We start from the raw sequence: 16,737 nt of genomic DNA on the forward strand, positions 1-16,737 counted from the left end.
ATGATTAATGAATCCAAAAGGCTAGAAATAGGATTAGTCTGAGATGAAAAGGATAAATTATTGATAGACTGAGGTTCATCAATAATCTTCCCTTTAAAATCAGGCTGTGAAGGTAAACGTGGTGTTTTGGTTTGGAAGTGGTGTGAGAAGTATGACTGGATGGAAACAACTATGTCGCGCTGTCAAAAGGAAGTCTTTCTACAGAGGAAAAGTGAAGTGGTTGAGCATAATAATTGGGAGGGCTGAAAGACATAGTCAACATAGAGTAATAAGATTCACTAAGCAGTTGAGACTGAGCTTGAGACTCCAAATTGTGCAGTTGAGTTTTAAGAAACCTTCTCTTTTTCTTTTCCTAAAAGAGCAAAAGAGGGACCCATAAAACCATGAGACGTAAGAAACATCGACTCATGTTGCAGAGAATCAATTTTCTTGCGAAGGTGTTGGATCAAAGAATTTTGTTTCTAAACTGCCTATGAAAAGTGATCTTGAGAAGCAGAAATCTTTAACAAAAGCTTATTTTGAGCGACTGCATTATCTGATTGCCAATTGAGTGTAGCTTTAGCAACTGACAATGGTTGTTTCAACGAGCCATCTGGCTTTGTTGTTGTATCATCATGTATCTTCCAAGAATGCTTAGGACGATCTGTAGGAGTTGTATAAGATTCCAAAGCTGGAAATTGATGATCATACGACGAACTCCCTGGTTCAAACATTAAACAAGATAAAGGCTTTGTACATGTAGAAACTGACTTCTTCTCCTTAGGATATATGACAAAATAATCAAACTTACTCGAAGGTTCACCTAAGAGATCAACTTCAGGGTCACCAACTTCTTATCGTTCTTTAAGTCGTTGTTGACTAGTTTTCTTTTGACGCCGCTTCTTTCTGTTAATACAGAGACCATCTTTGTCCGAAGCAAGAAGACATGAGTCACATGTGCAATCAAGATCCCAATAACAGTGACCAGTGTTAGGATCCTTGAGAGCATATACTTGACGTCCATATCCATCAAACGTTGCAATAGGAATATCCTTCTCAATGATGTTAATCTGAGTAGGGAAAACATGAGCAACCAAAGTTTCCTGAGATGGAAAAGTTATTTCCACCGTGCCATCCTTCTTCCGGACATATTTGGGATTAGTGGACATAATAGGAATATCTTACTTATAAGAATTTTTATACTTGATTATCCACGATATTGGAAGAAGTTTACAGAGCTTATCCTTACTCAACTGTTTAGGTATCACAGTATTATTAGGGACTCCTGAGGAGTCCATTGTGATAAGAAGAGCATCTTCTGTAGAGGATGGTGTTTGCAGATCAAAGGCATGATTTTGAACTCTATACATCAGTGGATGGAAATGGTGTCCCGTGAGAGTGGGAGGGAGAAAAGAAGAGAGGAAGGAGAAAGAGAAGAAAAAGAGAGAGGGTAGTATCTATATAAAGACAAATTACTTATGTGAAATGCCTCATGGGATTGGGAGGAGTTGGAATAAAATATGTTGGGACACTTAGAAGGATTGCATACATATATGTGTGCCTAGAACAAGGGCATGCGGCTTACTAATATGCCTTGTTTGGCATGGCAAAATTTTTTCAAAGCTGAAATAATATATGTCTTAATTTAAATCATATATATTGAATATTCCTATCAATATTTCTAGGACAAGACTACTCGGTCTCGGTGGCGGTGCAGATGTGCAGGTGCCGTTAGACTTTAGAGAGATAACACACTCTCTCTCTCCTAAAAATAGAGAGCCAAAGACTACGAATGCTCTGTTACTCACACGACCAAAAAAAAGAAATTCCTTCTCTTTCTATATCCGTCTTTCGACGGTACTCCTTTTATACGTCAACTTTTACTCAGTAGTTTTTCCCGCGACCAGACAAAAGACAATGTAAAAGATCATATATTAGACATATATATAATATTATGTGTATGTATGTCACACACTCACACTAATCACAAGACATGGAGAATGGTCTTTCCTTTTGGACTCTTTGCATGAGGAATTAGTGCTAGTAGGGTTAAAGTGGCAAATATACAGATAAAAGACAAATATAAACAAACAGAAAACATTAAGCAAAACAAAAGCAAGAAAGAGAGAGGGGGGAGTTCAACGATCTCAAGTTTGTTTTTCTATTGAGTGAGAGAAGCACAAAATAACAATAGAGACAATATATAAGGTCATCTATCATAAGTAGCCGAGGCAATAAATGCGACATGATTTTATTGGATGTGGGAGGCTCAATTCATAATCAGAAATGGCCCTTTGTCTGCTTCTGCGTGGTGGGGTCTAATGCTATTACAGCTGAGATTGATTGCATAGTGCATACGCTATATATATATATGAGAGATTGGCTAGTGAGTCTCTTTCGCACTGAGGGTGGTGCTTACCCAAATAAAATGACAAGAGAGCAGCAATCATATAAGATAATCTTTTTTAATTCTTTTCTTTCTTTTCACTGATGCCTATAGCCTATATTTTATTTGTACGTGTTGTTATCATGAGAAAAGAAATGTTTTTGTTTTCATTGGCAGCAGGAGAGGGAGAGGGAGAGGGAGAGGGAGAGGGAGGGAGAGATGGATGTGACCAAAATAACTAAATAGAAGTTATATCCCAACCCAGTGTGAAAAACTGAGAGGATCTGAAAAACAAAAAATCAGTAAATATAAATAGAATCATGAAAGCGATTCTTACAAATTCACACCCCATCAAACTAAATATATTGTATTATTCTCATGAATTTGTTCTTCTCAAACGCAATAAGTAAGTCAAGCCCAATTCACCAAGTTAGAAAAAAAAACCTGTCTTTATAAATAAAAAATATTTCACACATGTTACCGATATGGAATAACAGCACCTGAAACAGTATGTGTAAAACTGATCAGAAACTCACTTTGATGGGGAGCCCAAGCCGGGACCAGGAGCGCAGTTTCTTGGTATACACAGAGGATTGAATGTCAAAATTGGCAACAAATTAATATAATGCTTCCTCTCTTGCCAACAACAAGTCCCTTCAGCCTCCTTGACTTGGTGCACTGAACATAATCTTGATCAGCGACGTATATGCACCACTAATTCTACTTGTTAGCTTGGTAATGGAGTTTTTACCTGTTCAACACAAGAATTAACGAAACACAAAAATGAAGAGAGTAACTGCTAGAGTGCTAGGTAATAATTACTAGATTTAATTTGTAACTCAATTTCGTTGAACGGATTCGATTCAATTTGTAATGAATCGTCAGATCATATACAATTCACCGTTATAATCACAGTAAAAAAACACAGATCGTAAAAGCATTAAGGAAAATTTAAGATCAGTGAAGAATACTATACGGTGGTACTAGTAACAACAGTAGCCGCAGCAGCAGGAGCAATAGTAACACTTCCACCATCACCGACGGTGCCGCCTCCTTCAGCACCACCACCACTTCCACCACCACTGACCTCAACTCCTTCATTTGAAATCACAGACACTGAAGCGGCCGTAACAGTCGGCCGTTTCCGCTTCTTCTTCTTCTCATAAGGGACTCCTCTAGCTTTAGCCTGCCCATCCTTGATCTCCCTCAAATAAATCCTGACCGCACGTGCCCCAAACGGATTCGATTCTGGCCGTCCACCGTTCTCTTCGTAAGCAGCTCTGAGCCGTCCGATTAGTGCATCAAGGCTGCCCCACGCTTGCATAAGCGGACAGGCGCAAGGAGAAGGCGGGTTCGGGTGACCGAAATACGGGCAACCGGTTACATGGACCTTAGTCTTCCCGAATTGGTCTAGATACTTCAAGAACTCGATCACATGTGCGCCGCTGCATCGAGCCAGCGTCAATGGCGGCTTGTGGTTCTTTAGGTACTGCAAGAAGGTGTTCCAATCTCTTCGCTTCTGCGACTCGTACCGACTCGGCGGAGCTGGAGAAGAAGCTTCAGCTGGTTCCGGTTGAGAGTTCTGTGATTTTAGTGGTGTTGATGGACCCTCGTCTGTGTTCGGGTGGGATGTAGCCGCCCCTCCTGATGCTGACTCCATGATTACTTACCTGGTGGATTCGATTCAATCAATTGCAATCTACTTGAAGCCAACTCTCTGAGTACATATGCTGCTCCTGCTGATGCCGCTCGTTCGAATTCGTATATCTTAATTATGGCGATGTTTATGATCGAGTGAGATCTTTTCACGGGAAAGGGTAGTGATGGTTTTTGATGGAAACTCCAGAGAGAAAGTCGGATGATGGGACGTAAACAGAGAACATGTAATGGATGGAGTGAATGAACGAGGAGTAAAAGAAAAAGAAAACTGAGGGAAGGAAAGGTATTGGTATTTCTTGATTTCTTCCTTGAGTCCGTGTTTCACAAATCCACATGGAGGTGGCCCACTCAATTGATGTGACGTGTGTTTACTATTGATCAACGGCGGCCCCCTCCACTCACACTCTTTTCTTTCTTTCTATTTTGTACATTTATGTCACGTGTCACGAGGTGCGTGTAAGACACATCGCCCCCTACTTGTGTTTGGTTCTATTTAGGGATGGAAAAAAAAAATCAATTATGGGACGGATAATAGTATGTATTTATGAAATATTTATATATAATTTGGATTACATTTTAGACGTATTTAATTGACCAACCAACTACATATTGATTTAAATTTGGTTAAGTAAATCGAACAATAACTTAATTCGTGTTGGGGTTTAGACAAGTAAATGAGACAAGATTTATGTGTTTGAACTCAAACTTGGTTATAAACTGGATAAATTTTTTATATTTCGACCCAAATTTCAAACATATTAACTTATATGTAAACTTGATTTAATTCGGATCAAATAAATTCGATCATCCGAATCAGACAAAGTTTTTTCATCCCTAATCTTCTTAGGAGGGGATTCCATTGGAACCAATGGGACCCACTGATGAGAAAGTCGCGTTTGCCACGCTTGCAATTGGTGCGTTTGCTTTGTAAAGAAGGCCTCCCATCTCTGTTTTTCTTTTCCCCAATAAATTTTTTTTTTTTTTTGTAAAGAATGCTTTACTCTGATCGTCTAATTTAACCCTAATTTCATAAGAAGATTATTAAAAAGAAAGTACAATTACTTCATGGTTCATTTTTAAATTGGTTAGTTTGGGTATGTTTTAAGCCTAATATTCATAAAAGATTATTAAAAAGAAATTTAAAGCCATTTTTCATTTTAATTTGTTAGCTCCAGTATGTTTTTACATTTAGATTACAGTGCCCATGAAATCAGTGCCCATCATATTTTTTTTTTCTTCTGAAAAACACGAGGTCCCTGGATGGATACCATATCAGGAATATAAAAGTGAAGTTCATTTGCAGATTCTTTTAGTTTTAGCTAGTCTAGTTCCTAATATGCCCCAGCTGGATGATGGATAGATATGACTTCTGAAAAGATACTTACTGTAGATAAAACAACATAACGATACATGAGATAAATATAGAGACCATGATATCTTAAATCTTTTATGGTTTTTTTTTTTAATGATTAAATCTTCTTTGGTAATGGGTACTCTTTGTTTTGCTCCATCCCTAAATGGCAAAACCCACCTACCTATATATTTAATTTGTTCTTCTTATAAAGATTTCACATCTCGGGTTCGTGTACGTCAAGATGATATGTATGTATGTATATATACCGTTTGGTAGACAACTATATATTTAATTTGTTCTTCTTATAATGATTTCACATCTCGGGTTCGTGTACGTCAAGATGAAATATATATATATATCGTTTGATAGACAATTTTGACAGTAAAATATATTATAGACAATATATGTTTGTAAAAATTGGTAGAAGATATGATGCTTGAAATGGTGGTAATGTTTGATTGTATTTTTGCTAGTACTAGTATATATATTGCTTTAAATATTGTGCTAAATTACGTGTAAGAATATTATGCATTTAAATTGTAACAGATTCAAATAAATAGTAAAATAAATAAGAAAGAATTTATAATATTAATAAGAACATTTAAATTTATTTTAAAAAATACAAATAAAAATTAGATTAAAGAATTTTTGATTAAAGAATTCTTATTGAAAAATTAATTTAAACAAGACATTGTGAATGTGCATGTCGCAATGCCAGCGGGAGGGGATCGTGAATGGTGAGAGGGGTGGTGAAGAAGGGATATTTTGGGTAGTTCATTAATAAAGGAGGATAGATTGGAGAAAAATTCTTAAATGGTCTCAAAATTGTTCAATCTACAATAGTTTGAGAATGACAATAAAATTGTATTGGTTTTTGAGCCCAAAATAACTGTTTGGTGCACCATCAATATATTAGTAGCACAAACCTAATGCTTTGTTTGTATATGTTTAATACACTTTGAAATTTTTTTCAGGTGCATAATCTAGATGAGAGGATTCAAGGTGCGGTGTTATTTTTTTCTTATATTTTATTTTTAAAAAACTCACATTTTGTCCCCACCAAATTTCAAAATTCTACCATTATCTCTAACAGGTATAAATTTAACCCCACTCATGCAAGACTTTAGATCCGCGAGTACCGTCAAATTCTTATAATTATTCGGCACCGTAATATTTCATTAATGTATTAATCATCACCCTACCTTTCAAAATGATCCATCAAGATCAATATTTTATTAATTTTCAATGAGTCATGAAGAGAATGATTATGAAGATAACAATCATGTTATACATAAATCACGCTTATTGAAATGAAAAATATATATGTGTGTTATATTCCACATGAGATGTCAATTATTTGAAGAAATCAAACGCAGTTTTGTGGATGTATAGACAAGAATCCTCTTATGCGGACACCTGCAAGTTAATTTGCGCACCTCAATCTCACCATTGATTTGTAATAGATGAGACCCAAAGTAATGGTCACCCTTGTCATTTCACTCATCTACACCCTAAAAAAGGATGCATAAATTAATATAATTTACCGGTGTCCGCATAAGAGAATTTATGGATGTAAAAATGTTGTTAACTAGGGATATTACTATAGAGTGGGAAAGAGGGCCAACTTGACGTATGCGAGGCTTAGGATTCTCAAATGTGGTTACAAGTCTTGGTGTATGTAGTTAATAGAAGAAGGGAAAAAAAAAAAGGATTATGTAATGTTTATTAATTTAGCATCAATATCATATAAGAAAAAAATTTAATTAGCTATTTAAACTGTTGATTAATTTTTAACAATATATAATTAGCAGATAATCCCGAATAAGTGCTTTAGTTCCTAAGATTATTTGACAATGTGTCTATCGTTTTCTGCGCCAGGACACGAAACGTCACAATATTGGCTGCTTTTGATACTCACGTGCCTCCAAGCGCGCCAAAAACATATTGGTTATCTTCTGCTCTGGACATGAGACCTCACAATTATTTGACAATGTGTTTATCGTTTTTTGCGCCGAATATGAGACGTCACAATACTGGTTACTTCTGACACTCAAGTCCCTCTAGGCGAGCCAAAAATATGTTGATTATCTTCTACTCTGGACAGGAGACCTCACAATTCTAGTTGTTGGGAACATGAGTTTTGTTGGATTTGCAAGTGTGTCAGGGCTTGCTGTCAGCCCAAAGGATTTAATAGTATGGTTTGTAGGATTATGCACAGAATTTGACATCTGCACCAAATGGACTGTGCGTAGTTAGAGAACACAAACTGCTAGCTCGAGGTTTGCCTTCCGAGAAAAGGACTTAAAATGCCTGAAGTGTCAATCTGGAAAAAAGCAAAAAAACAAAAGACTAATCATCGGAATGAAAAGAGCTCCTATTGGAATGAAATGAAAAATAACGCATTGCTGGAATGCAACAGGATCTTCATGGAAAAGGGATCCTGGGATGTAAGTGTGCTTTACAAGCTTAAACTAAAACATAGCCACGAGAACTTTTGGAAATGTAAATCTAAGTACTAGTTGGCATGGAGCCATGATAAATAAAAAGATAAGTGATCGGAGCCATGCCTAAGAAAGCAAACAAATGATTGAAAACGCTGGGTCTGTATTTGACTTGGGGTGATTTGTTGTTTCTTCCTCTCTTCTTTTATAGTGCTAAGAGATGAGCATTTCTTATGTTCTTCTTCAAGGATATGTCATGGGACATCATGGAAATTATAGCAAAACCGCTTTCTTGCTGCTTGCTGGAGTGGCTGTGTTAGTGGGCTTTGTAACCGCAACCTTCTTTTGAATGTGGGAATGATGGCAGTGTCCTTCTGGTCATGCTGCTTCTTTATGGATGAAATGGGCTCTCCTGGAAGTCGTGGTAGCTTCTGCTTCGCGAGTCTTCAGGCTTCATGGATGAAAATATGGGAACTTGGCTCATGGCGATCATTTCATTGCTACTTCTACACGAAAGATCTTGTAAAAATGTAAACTTTTGAGTTGTGCAGGACGAATGTGACTTAAACTTCGTAGAGACGTGCTTTAGTTGGAAACATGTTTGAAAGAAAACTGGGTTGTTCAGTTAACATAATTTTGTTTCTCCAAGATCCTCTATGATGTAATCTTGCTAAAATCTCGACAATAATCCAACAAACCACATTTGAAAAGAATATATCTGTTAGGGCCAAGACTCCTTGAATTTTAGCCTTTTGGACAGCAAATCACAATCCTGATTTCTGGGAATTAATCCCTGGATTTCAGGCCAGCAATCAATCAGAAACTTGTAAAATGAACACCGGTTAGTATTAAATTCTCCTTGCCTCCACCACGTGTCATCAGAAGATTGGTCGCCTTTTGTGCACTGTGAGTCCCGCCTCGCCACGTGTCAGCTGACTTGTAGGATTGATTTCTGGTACAAACACAATGCCTATTTTCATGATTTATATTTCTGATTCTAATTTTAAGACAAAAGATGTCAATTAATATTTCTCTCTTTTCAATTTATTTTATTTATAGAGTGCAAAGAGTGGATAGATTATACTAATTCATGTTATTATGATACGAATATATACATATATATAGCTACCTTGACGTGCCCTACCACAAAAAGATTCCTTTAATCAATGTATGATAGCTATAAATAATGAAAGCTAATCTAATAAAATGAAACTGATAGATGGGACATTCATAGGTTAATGCTATGTACTACAAATCTTTTCTAATATTAACTTGGGTTCATCTAAATTGCACTCACTTTTTTACTCTATTCATCCTTTACTCTTGTTTTTCTATATGCACCCCAGATCTCATCATTGATCCCACATTTTTCATATTTTTATAATTTTTATTTTAATACTTTGTACTAATATTTTGTTGTATGTTTCTAACTATATCAATTATAAATTTTATGATGTGAATTTTTTTTATATTTTTGTAATTATTATAGTTTGAATTTTTATGATGTGAGTTTTTTTTGTATGTTTGTAATTATTTCAGTTTGAATTAGAATTTTATGATGTGAATGCTTACGATCGGAAATTGGAGGTCCTAGAAAACGTCACAAATTGTTAATGACATGCAAGAGTTGTGAAAATTATAGATCCTTGAAGAACTAAACAAAAATAATAAGGTCTAAGAAATGCAATTGCCTATTTCGATTGAAAGGAATGAAGTTGGAAACCAATGATGATTGGATTATCAAGGTTGTTAGTGGAATTCATAATCATCCAGCAATGGTTTACATGGAAGGACATTCGTTTGCTGGTAGACTCTCAACTAAGGAAAACAATAGCATGATTGATATATTAACGAATTTGGTAAAGACACGCAACATGAGAAGCGTTTTCATTCAATAAATGTATCTCAAACCATTATAAACATAACTTCTTATTAATGTGCTTTGTATTGATTACAATATCATTTTTTAATATTTTTTTTAACCAAATAAATTAAAAATTATAAAAATATAAATTAAAAAATATAAAAGAGGTGGGATCAATGGTGGAACCTGGGATGTATAGAGAAAAAAAATGAGGGGGTCTATAGAGTAAAAAAGTCGGCGGATTTAGACTTCGGCTATTAACTTCCTTGTTGCTTCACTCCTAGGGTGGGAGGGGGGACATTATACCAATAATAATAACGATTATTATTGAATATTCTTATTACTAATTATGATCATTTTTGCCTAACGTACATTTTTTTTAGGAGCTGTACGTCTATCTCTCGTTGGATATCTGTACATATGTTTGCTACAGTAATTGGTCTAAATATAACATCAGAATGAATAAAGTGCTTGAGACCCAAAAATTATGATCTTCATTTGACCCTCAATTAATGTGAACTGTTGGGTGTTAAACGGGTCTTACATGTGTGTTTGTAGTGTAGGGATAGGGGACTTCAGTTTCGGGCTCTAATGTCAGTTCCAATTCTCCCTTAAAACTATGTTAAATCATGAATTAAACTATGTGATTGAGTATTTTGGTGTTCATAATATTAAAATATAATAGATTTTGGGAAAAAATTTTAAATACTAAATTCTAAACTCTAAACATTAAAAATTAAGCTCTAAACCCTAAATCCTTATCTCTAAACTCTAAACCCTAAACCCCTAAATCCTAAACTCTAAAACCTAAACACTAATTTTTAACTTTTAAACTCTAATATGTTATTTTCAAAAAAAAATCATGATTTTTGGGGGAGAATTGGAACCGAAATTGGAGCCCCTCCCATCCTGTGTTTGTAATTAATGATTATTTCACATGTTACAATTTTGGGGTAAATGGAGATCTTATTTTAGATAGATGTAGTGTAACGGCCCATCCCACAGGATCCAGCCGGGCCCATGGACCGCTACCCCCAACCCATCTCCAAGTCCGTTAGGAAGGTTGTTGGTGAGAGTCGAACACGCGACCTCTCACCCTTTAACATAGTGCCCATGGCAACCTATGTCACTAGCTAAGCCAAAACTGCCTTTTTATAAATTTCCCCGACCGACACGCATGCCCCAGGTACTCTCCAGGATCCATGGTCCAGACAACCCAACCCCTCACCCCCTCGCAAGGCAGGTAGATTGTTGGTGGGAATCGATCACCCGACCTCCCACCCTTTGACATAGGCCCCTCAGGCACACTATGCCACCAGCTAAGCCATGGCCTAGTTGGTAGCATGAGTCGCCTTGTAATAGGGACTTATGTTAAAGGCGAGATCAATGGATCGATTCTCGCAACAACCTACCAACTTTGTGAAGGGGTGAGGGGTTGGGCTGTCTGGACCATGGATCCTGGAGAGTACCTGGAGCCTGCGGGTTGGCCAGGGAAATTTATAAAAAGACAGTTTTTATGTAACGACCCATCCCGCAGGATCCAGCGGGGCCCATGGACCGCTATCCCCAACCCATCTCCAAGTCCGTTAGACAGGTTGTTGATGAGAGTCGAACGCATCACCTCTCACCCTTTCAACATAAGTCCCTCTACAAGGCGACTCATGCTACCAACTAGGCCATGACTTAGTTGGTAGCATGAGTCGCCTTGTAGAGGGACTTATGTTGAAAGGGTGAGAGGTGATGCGTTCGACTCTCATCAACAACCTACCTAACAGACTTGGCGATGAGTTGGGGGTAGCGGTCCATGGGTCCGGCTGGATCCTGCGGGATGGACCGTTACATGTAGCATTATTCTTTCAAAATATATGTAATATTAATACCATATTTAAAGTTGCTATTAAGAATAGTAATATTTTTATGGTATATTTCAAATTTGCTAGAACTCCATTGACCAGCACCGCCAAATGGAAATTCATGTTATAATTTAGAGGAGGTGAGAAGTAAAAGAAAAGTTGATTCAAATCACTTGAGGAATTGTTTATTTTGGGTTTAAAATCTGCACGATTTTATTCTTATTAAAGGTACCTTCAAGTTTTGAGATATTGGGCTTGACTTATAATCTATACTAACTATTTTTATATATCATTTCCATTGTCGTTACAATTCTCGACTCCAAAAAAACTAACCTGGATGCTACAGTTTATAAAAAGCAGTAAGATAAATTAAATGGCTTTTTGCACATAAAGAAAAATTGTGATAGTTGTGTTTCAATAAGGGCAAGTAAAAAAAAATTTTTAGAAAAATTGACAAAAGTTATAAACTTACTAAAATACCTTCCTTCTTCTTCCTTGTGCTACTATAAGGGAAGATTGTCATCTGACCATCGTTCCTAGAGAACGAAACAAATGAAGCTTCATGGTAGCCCGACCAAAGCTCAATCATCATCGACCGTCGATGATCACTTGAGTCACCGAAAAAACTTTGTGAAATCAAGGATCACCGTTTGAAAAATAGTCCGATCCGGCCAATTTGGTCAACGCCGGCAACCATCATCACCACTAATCAACTCATCAGACCAAGGCGCATCAAATCTGGAACTTGATCTATTAAAATAAATGAAAATTGTTTTGGTTTTTAGATCTGATTTTTCATAGCCGTAGAAATTATGTATGTTTCAGATTTGTAGATATTTTATTTGTTTTGGGTATGATGATATTATAAATGTTTAAACGAAATTTTCATGTTTAGATCTTCATAGTGATGGCATTATCAAATGAAATTATCGTATTTCAGTATCCAAACATATACAATAAAACAGATAACATATGAACATAAGACATATGAAACAGATAACAAATTACCAGATTCGTGGGTATGGTGAACCACCGCCGTCCGGCCATCGATCAAGGCATCCGACCAATCAAAAAGAAGCATCGAAGCACCACGACTACCCCTAGCCATCATTCGTCTCCGTTAGCTTCTGATTCCACCTGATTTTGACCTTGAAGTCACGCCCAACCATGAAGAAAATTGTTTGATCAAGCCATCGAAGATATTGCCTTCGCAAACCACCACCACGGGAGTGTAACCCAGACCTAGGCGCACCCTTCCCACCTATTGGCTGGCCAGAATAGTCGAAGGAGGATGAAACTCATATTTGGGTTTTCATATGGGGAAGATGAGGGTATTTTTATCAATAAAGTAAATATTTATAAGTTTTTATCCTTTATGGAATATTTTTTAAACTTGATGGATTTTATGGAACAAAATTTATTGGAGTATCCTTATTGGAACAAAATTTTTAGTGAAGGGACATATCTCCAAATTTCCTTAAATTAAATATAAGCTTAATCAAAATGATATTTGTCCATAATTTTGGTATCCATAATTGTCCATAATCTAGGTGGCATGAGGAGAAGTGTGGGGGACCATTTAATACAAAATGACCCTCACACTTCTTCTCATGTTACCTAGATTACGAATAATTATGCACATCAAAATTATGGAGATATAGTGCTTTCATAAACTTAATAAGAGGTTAGATTCCCAAATCCGTACTCAACAAACAAATGAGGTAATATTGTCAACAAAGTAAGTTGGTTTTAAAGCTTAGAGACAAAGGAAGCGCATTGATTAACAATTCTACTATTATAAGGAAATAATGAACTAAATATCAATAAACATTGAATGGTGTGTTATTCGGGTATATTTTAGTGTTGTTCGGTGTTAGAGTTTGTGAATTCTTAAGTTGTTAAGTGTGTTAGGTATAACATTTGTTAGTATGGAATGGAGTGTTGGGTTTAAATTTTTATAAAAGAAACATTTTGTGGTGCATCATCTTCAAGTATTACGTAAGATGAACATTATTTACATCCCATTTTTTATTAAGTACACCCCATTAATCTTTTAAAAACACATTAAAATAGGATGTATTTAATAAAAAATAAGGTAGAAATAATGTTGATCATTACACAAACCTATTTGTTCTTCTTTTTATATATATATTATTATTGTTTTTAGATGTGTTTGTTGTTTATTTAATACCCTCTCACCAACCATTCATGTCAGGTGTGTTCCAATTTTCTGACGTAGGGTCTATTACTCTTTGATGTTGACTGGCTCCACTGGTCAGCAATGACTTGTTCTTCAATTAAGAAGGGCCCCACAAAGAATGAACCCCCAAGCAAAAGCTCAAAAAGAGAAGAAAGATTGGTATATTTGAGCACAAGGTTTTTTTTGTTAGATTGTTTAGCCCTTTTAGCTTTGCTATTGGCTTTTATTACTACATCTTTCATTTTGTAATTATGAAGAAAAAACTTGTGGAACCAAAATTTATCCAAGTAGGAGTTCATTTTGTAATTATGAAGAAAAAACTTGTGGAACCAAAATTTATCCAAGTAGGAGTACACTTTCTTTTATCGAGTAGGATTATCTTTTTCTTTTGTCTCCTTCTGTAATGGTGAAAGAAAAAAAAAGCTGATGTTTGATAGAGACTGGGCCCACTCGTTCCAGAGGCTTAGATGGATATCTAACAGTCCAAGTTCCATGGCTTCTTTCATCGTTGGTGTGTTGTTTATGTATGATGTATCTGTAAACTAATTCTACAGATTTGATATCATATATTGATTATTCTTGTGGTTTGCTTACTCGGGTATCTGTCTCAAAGATATTTAGGTTCTTATCGGGTATTATATTCCTACGAAACTATTTAGCTCATCCTGTTATTTGTCTCCCTTTCAGATGAGTGCGCAGATGGCGACCAACCTCGATCACACAGCATGTTCAAATGAGTACGCAAATGACGACCAATCAGAAAATGGGAGGTAGCCTAGTTGGTCAAGTTGTCTGCCCAGGATCTTGAGGTCCAAGATTTCATTCTCACCAGGAGAGTTTGGGATTTGAATAGTTTTCCATCCGTTGTGGCGCCTTCATGCCCCTCGAGCATGGCTTAATGTGTGTCTGACATGTGCACCATTCAAAAAAAAAAAAAAAACTTCCTCATGCTTTGATTAAATAAATATTTTTGTAAGATTTTGTATGGAATTATTGTTTGAGGATATTTTGATAATTTCACAGACCTCTCTAAGACGGATCGTTACAAAGAAAGACGATTAATTCGGACATCACAGTCCCATGAAAACGTCTCTAATCAGCGGAAGTAAATCTCTTTTTACATTTGACCTGGGCACACCTATAGTTGCTGAACACAAGATAATCATAAAAAGAGAATGAGATTTCCATGTGACATCAAAAATAGAATCACAGGCCAGAATTTTATCAAGCAAACAAGTGATTTTGCAACTTGAGTATGATTTAGGCTTTGCTTTACATGGAGGGAGATAAAAATAATAATGCAAGAGTTGACAAGCCGTTCCAATCCAAACTCCAAAGCCACTGATAGTGCATGAAATTCAAGCAATCGCCATCAATCCATTCCTTGCAACCAAACCCAAGACTTCTTCCCGGCCCATCATGGTATTTTCCTCCAGCTGTCAGCAACCAAGGTTTTGAAAACCGAATTGGATAGGCCGGTAGGACCTATCCAACCAGTGATCGACCACTTGTCCAGTCTGATTAATGTGTCAGAACTGATAGTTTATGAACCGGTATTTTTTAAAATATTTTAAAATATTGTTCTGTAGGGTTGAACTCCTAATTTATGAATCGATATTTTTCAATTGAACAGGACGGTTCATCAATTGAACCAGTCAGAATCGGCTCCATTCATTAATTGAAGTTAAGAAAATATTTTTAAGAGTGTGTTTGGATTGAGGGATTTGGAGGAAAGGGAAAGGAAGGGAAATAGAGTTTCTTTTCAATTCCCTTATTTGGATAGTTTATTAAAAATTAAGGGAAGGGATTTGAGGGGAATATTTCATTAAATTTTTGTTAAAATTTTTTCTCTCCAAAATGGAGTCATTTGGAAGGAATGGATTACTAATTAAGTCATTTGTAAGTTAAATATCTATTTTATCCTTTTACATAATATTTTAACATAAAAATAAGGATAAATTAGTAAATTAAACAAATTTTCTTTCTTTCTTTTTTTATCTATCCAAACATGGGAGAGGGAAAAATAGTCCCCCTTCCCCTCCCTTCCCTTCTCTCCCCCTCCCCTCCCTTCTCTTCCCTCCCCTCCAAATCCCTCAATCCAAACGCACTCTAAATATTGTTATGTAGGATTGAGCTCATGACCTCTTATGCATTAAAAAATACACCAACTACTAGGCTATGTGACTTTATTTGCTTAAAATGACACTATTCTTTACTTAAAATGACACTTTATTTGAATATAAGGTATTTTACAAAATTTTCCTTATATATTATATGTCTATAGTGTAGATATATATATATAAATAATTCATTACATTGAATCCGGTTGAAATCCCCGTTAAACCTTTGAACTATGAACCAAAGATTTATTCGATTTAATGCTGGTTTGGTTTTAAAACCTCAACAACTCGAATGAACAAGGTTTCACAAGTCCAGGGTTTGGACTATGCAAGATTAAGAAACTCATTGTGGAGTACAACAGAAGTTGAAGTTGTTAAAAAAATTACACACCATTTTGGGGAGATTAATCGCATGATGTCATAGAAAGTGCTGTCAGCAACCAAGGTTTTGAAAACCGACCGAACCGACAAGTTAGACCGGCCAACGGTGATCGGCCACTTATTCAATCTGATTGATGTGTTAGAACCGGTAATTTATGAATCGAAAATTTTCAATTGAATCGGACGGTCATCGATTGAACCGGCCAGAACCAGTTCAATTCATTTACTAAAGTTAAGAAAATATTTTTAAATATTGTGCTTGATAGGTTTTGAACTCATGACCTCTTATTTATTAAAAAATGTACTAACCACTGGACTGTGTGAATTTCTTTGCTTGAAATGACACTTTATTCTTTGTTTAAAATTACACTTTATTTAAATATAAAGTATTTTACAAAGGTTTCCTTATATATTATATGTCTATAATGTATATATATATATATAAATAATTCATTACATTGAATCCGGTTCAACCCCAGGTTGAACCTTTGAACCAAAGA

The 16,737-nt window shown here is 35.9% G+C and overlaps 1 protein-coding gene across 1 annotated transcript; it reads right to left on the reverse strand.

Moving 5' to 3' along the window:
- Window positions 1-2,678: 2,678 nt before the first annotated feature.
- LOC119981605 (protein LIGHT-DEPENDENT SHORT HYPOCOTYLS 6-like) lies at window positions 2,679-4,297 on the reverse strand. Its single transcript, XM_038824682.1, has 2 exons — window positions 3,342-4,297; window positions 2,679-3,116 (listed from the first exon to the last, which is right to left on the reverse strand). Exons 1-2 carry the CDS (start codon window positions 4,023-4,025, stop codon window positions 3,093-3,095), a joined length of 708 nt encoding a protein of 235 aa, XP_038680610.1. The 5' UTR covers window positions 4,026-4,297; the 3' UTR covers window positions 2,679-3,092.
- Window positions 4,298-16,737: the final 12,440 nt, after the last annotated feature.

The sequence above is a fragment of the Tripterygium wilfordii genome, chromosome 2, assembly GCF_013401445.1.
Source record: "Tripterygium wilfordii isolate XIE 37 chromosome 2, ASM1340144v1, whole genome shotgun sequence".
Classification (NCBI taxonomy): domain Eukaryota; kingdom Viridiplantae; phylum Streptophyta; class Magnoliopsida; order Celastrales; family Celastraceae; genus Tripterygium; species Tripterygium wilfordii.

What these genes read in the sequence shown, in the direction of transcription:
- LOC119981605 (XM_038824682.1), bottom strand. Translation starts at nt 4,025, where the DNA reads ATGGAGTCAGCATCAGGAGGGGCGGCTACATCCCACCCGAACACAGAC. An exon ending in CTGTTGTTACTAGTACCACC is followed by an intron (nt 3,117 to 3,341) that starts GTATAGTATTCT and finishes TGTGTTGAACAG; the next exon opens with GTAAAAACTCCATTACCAAG.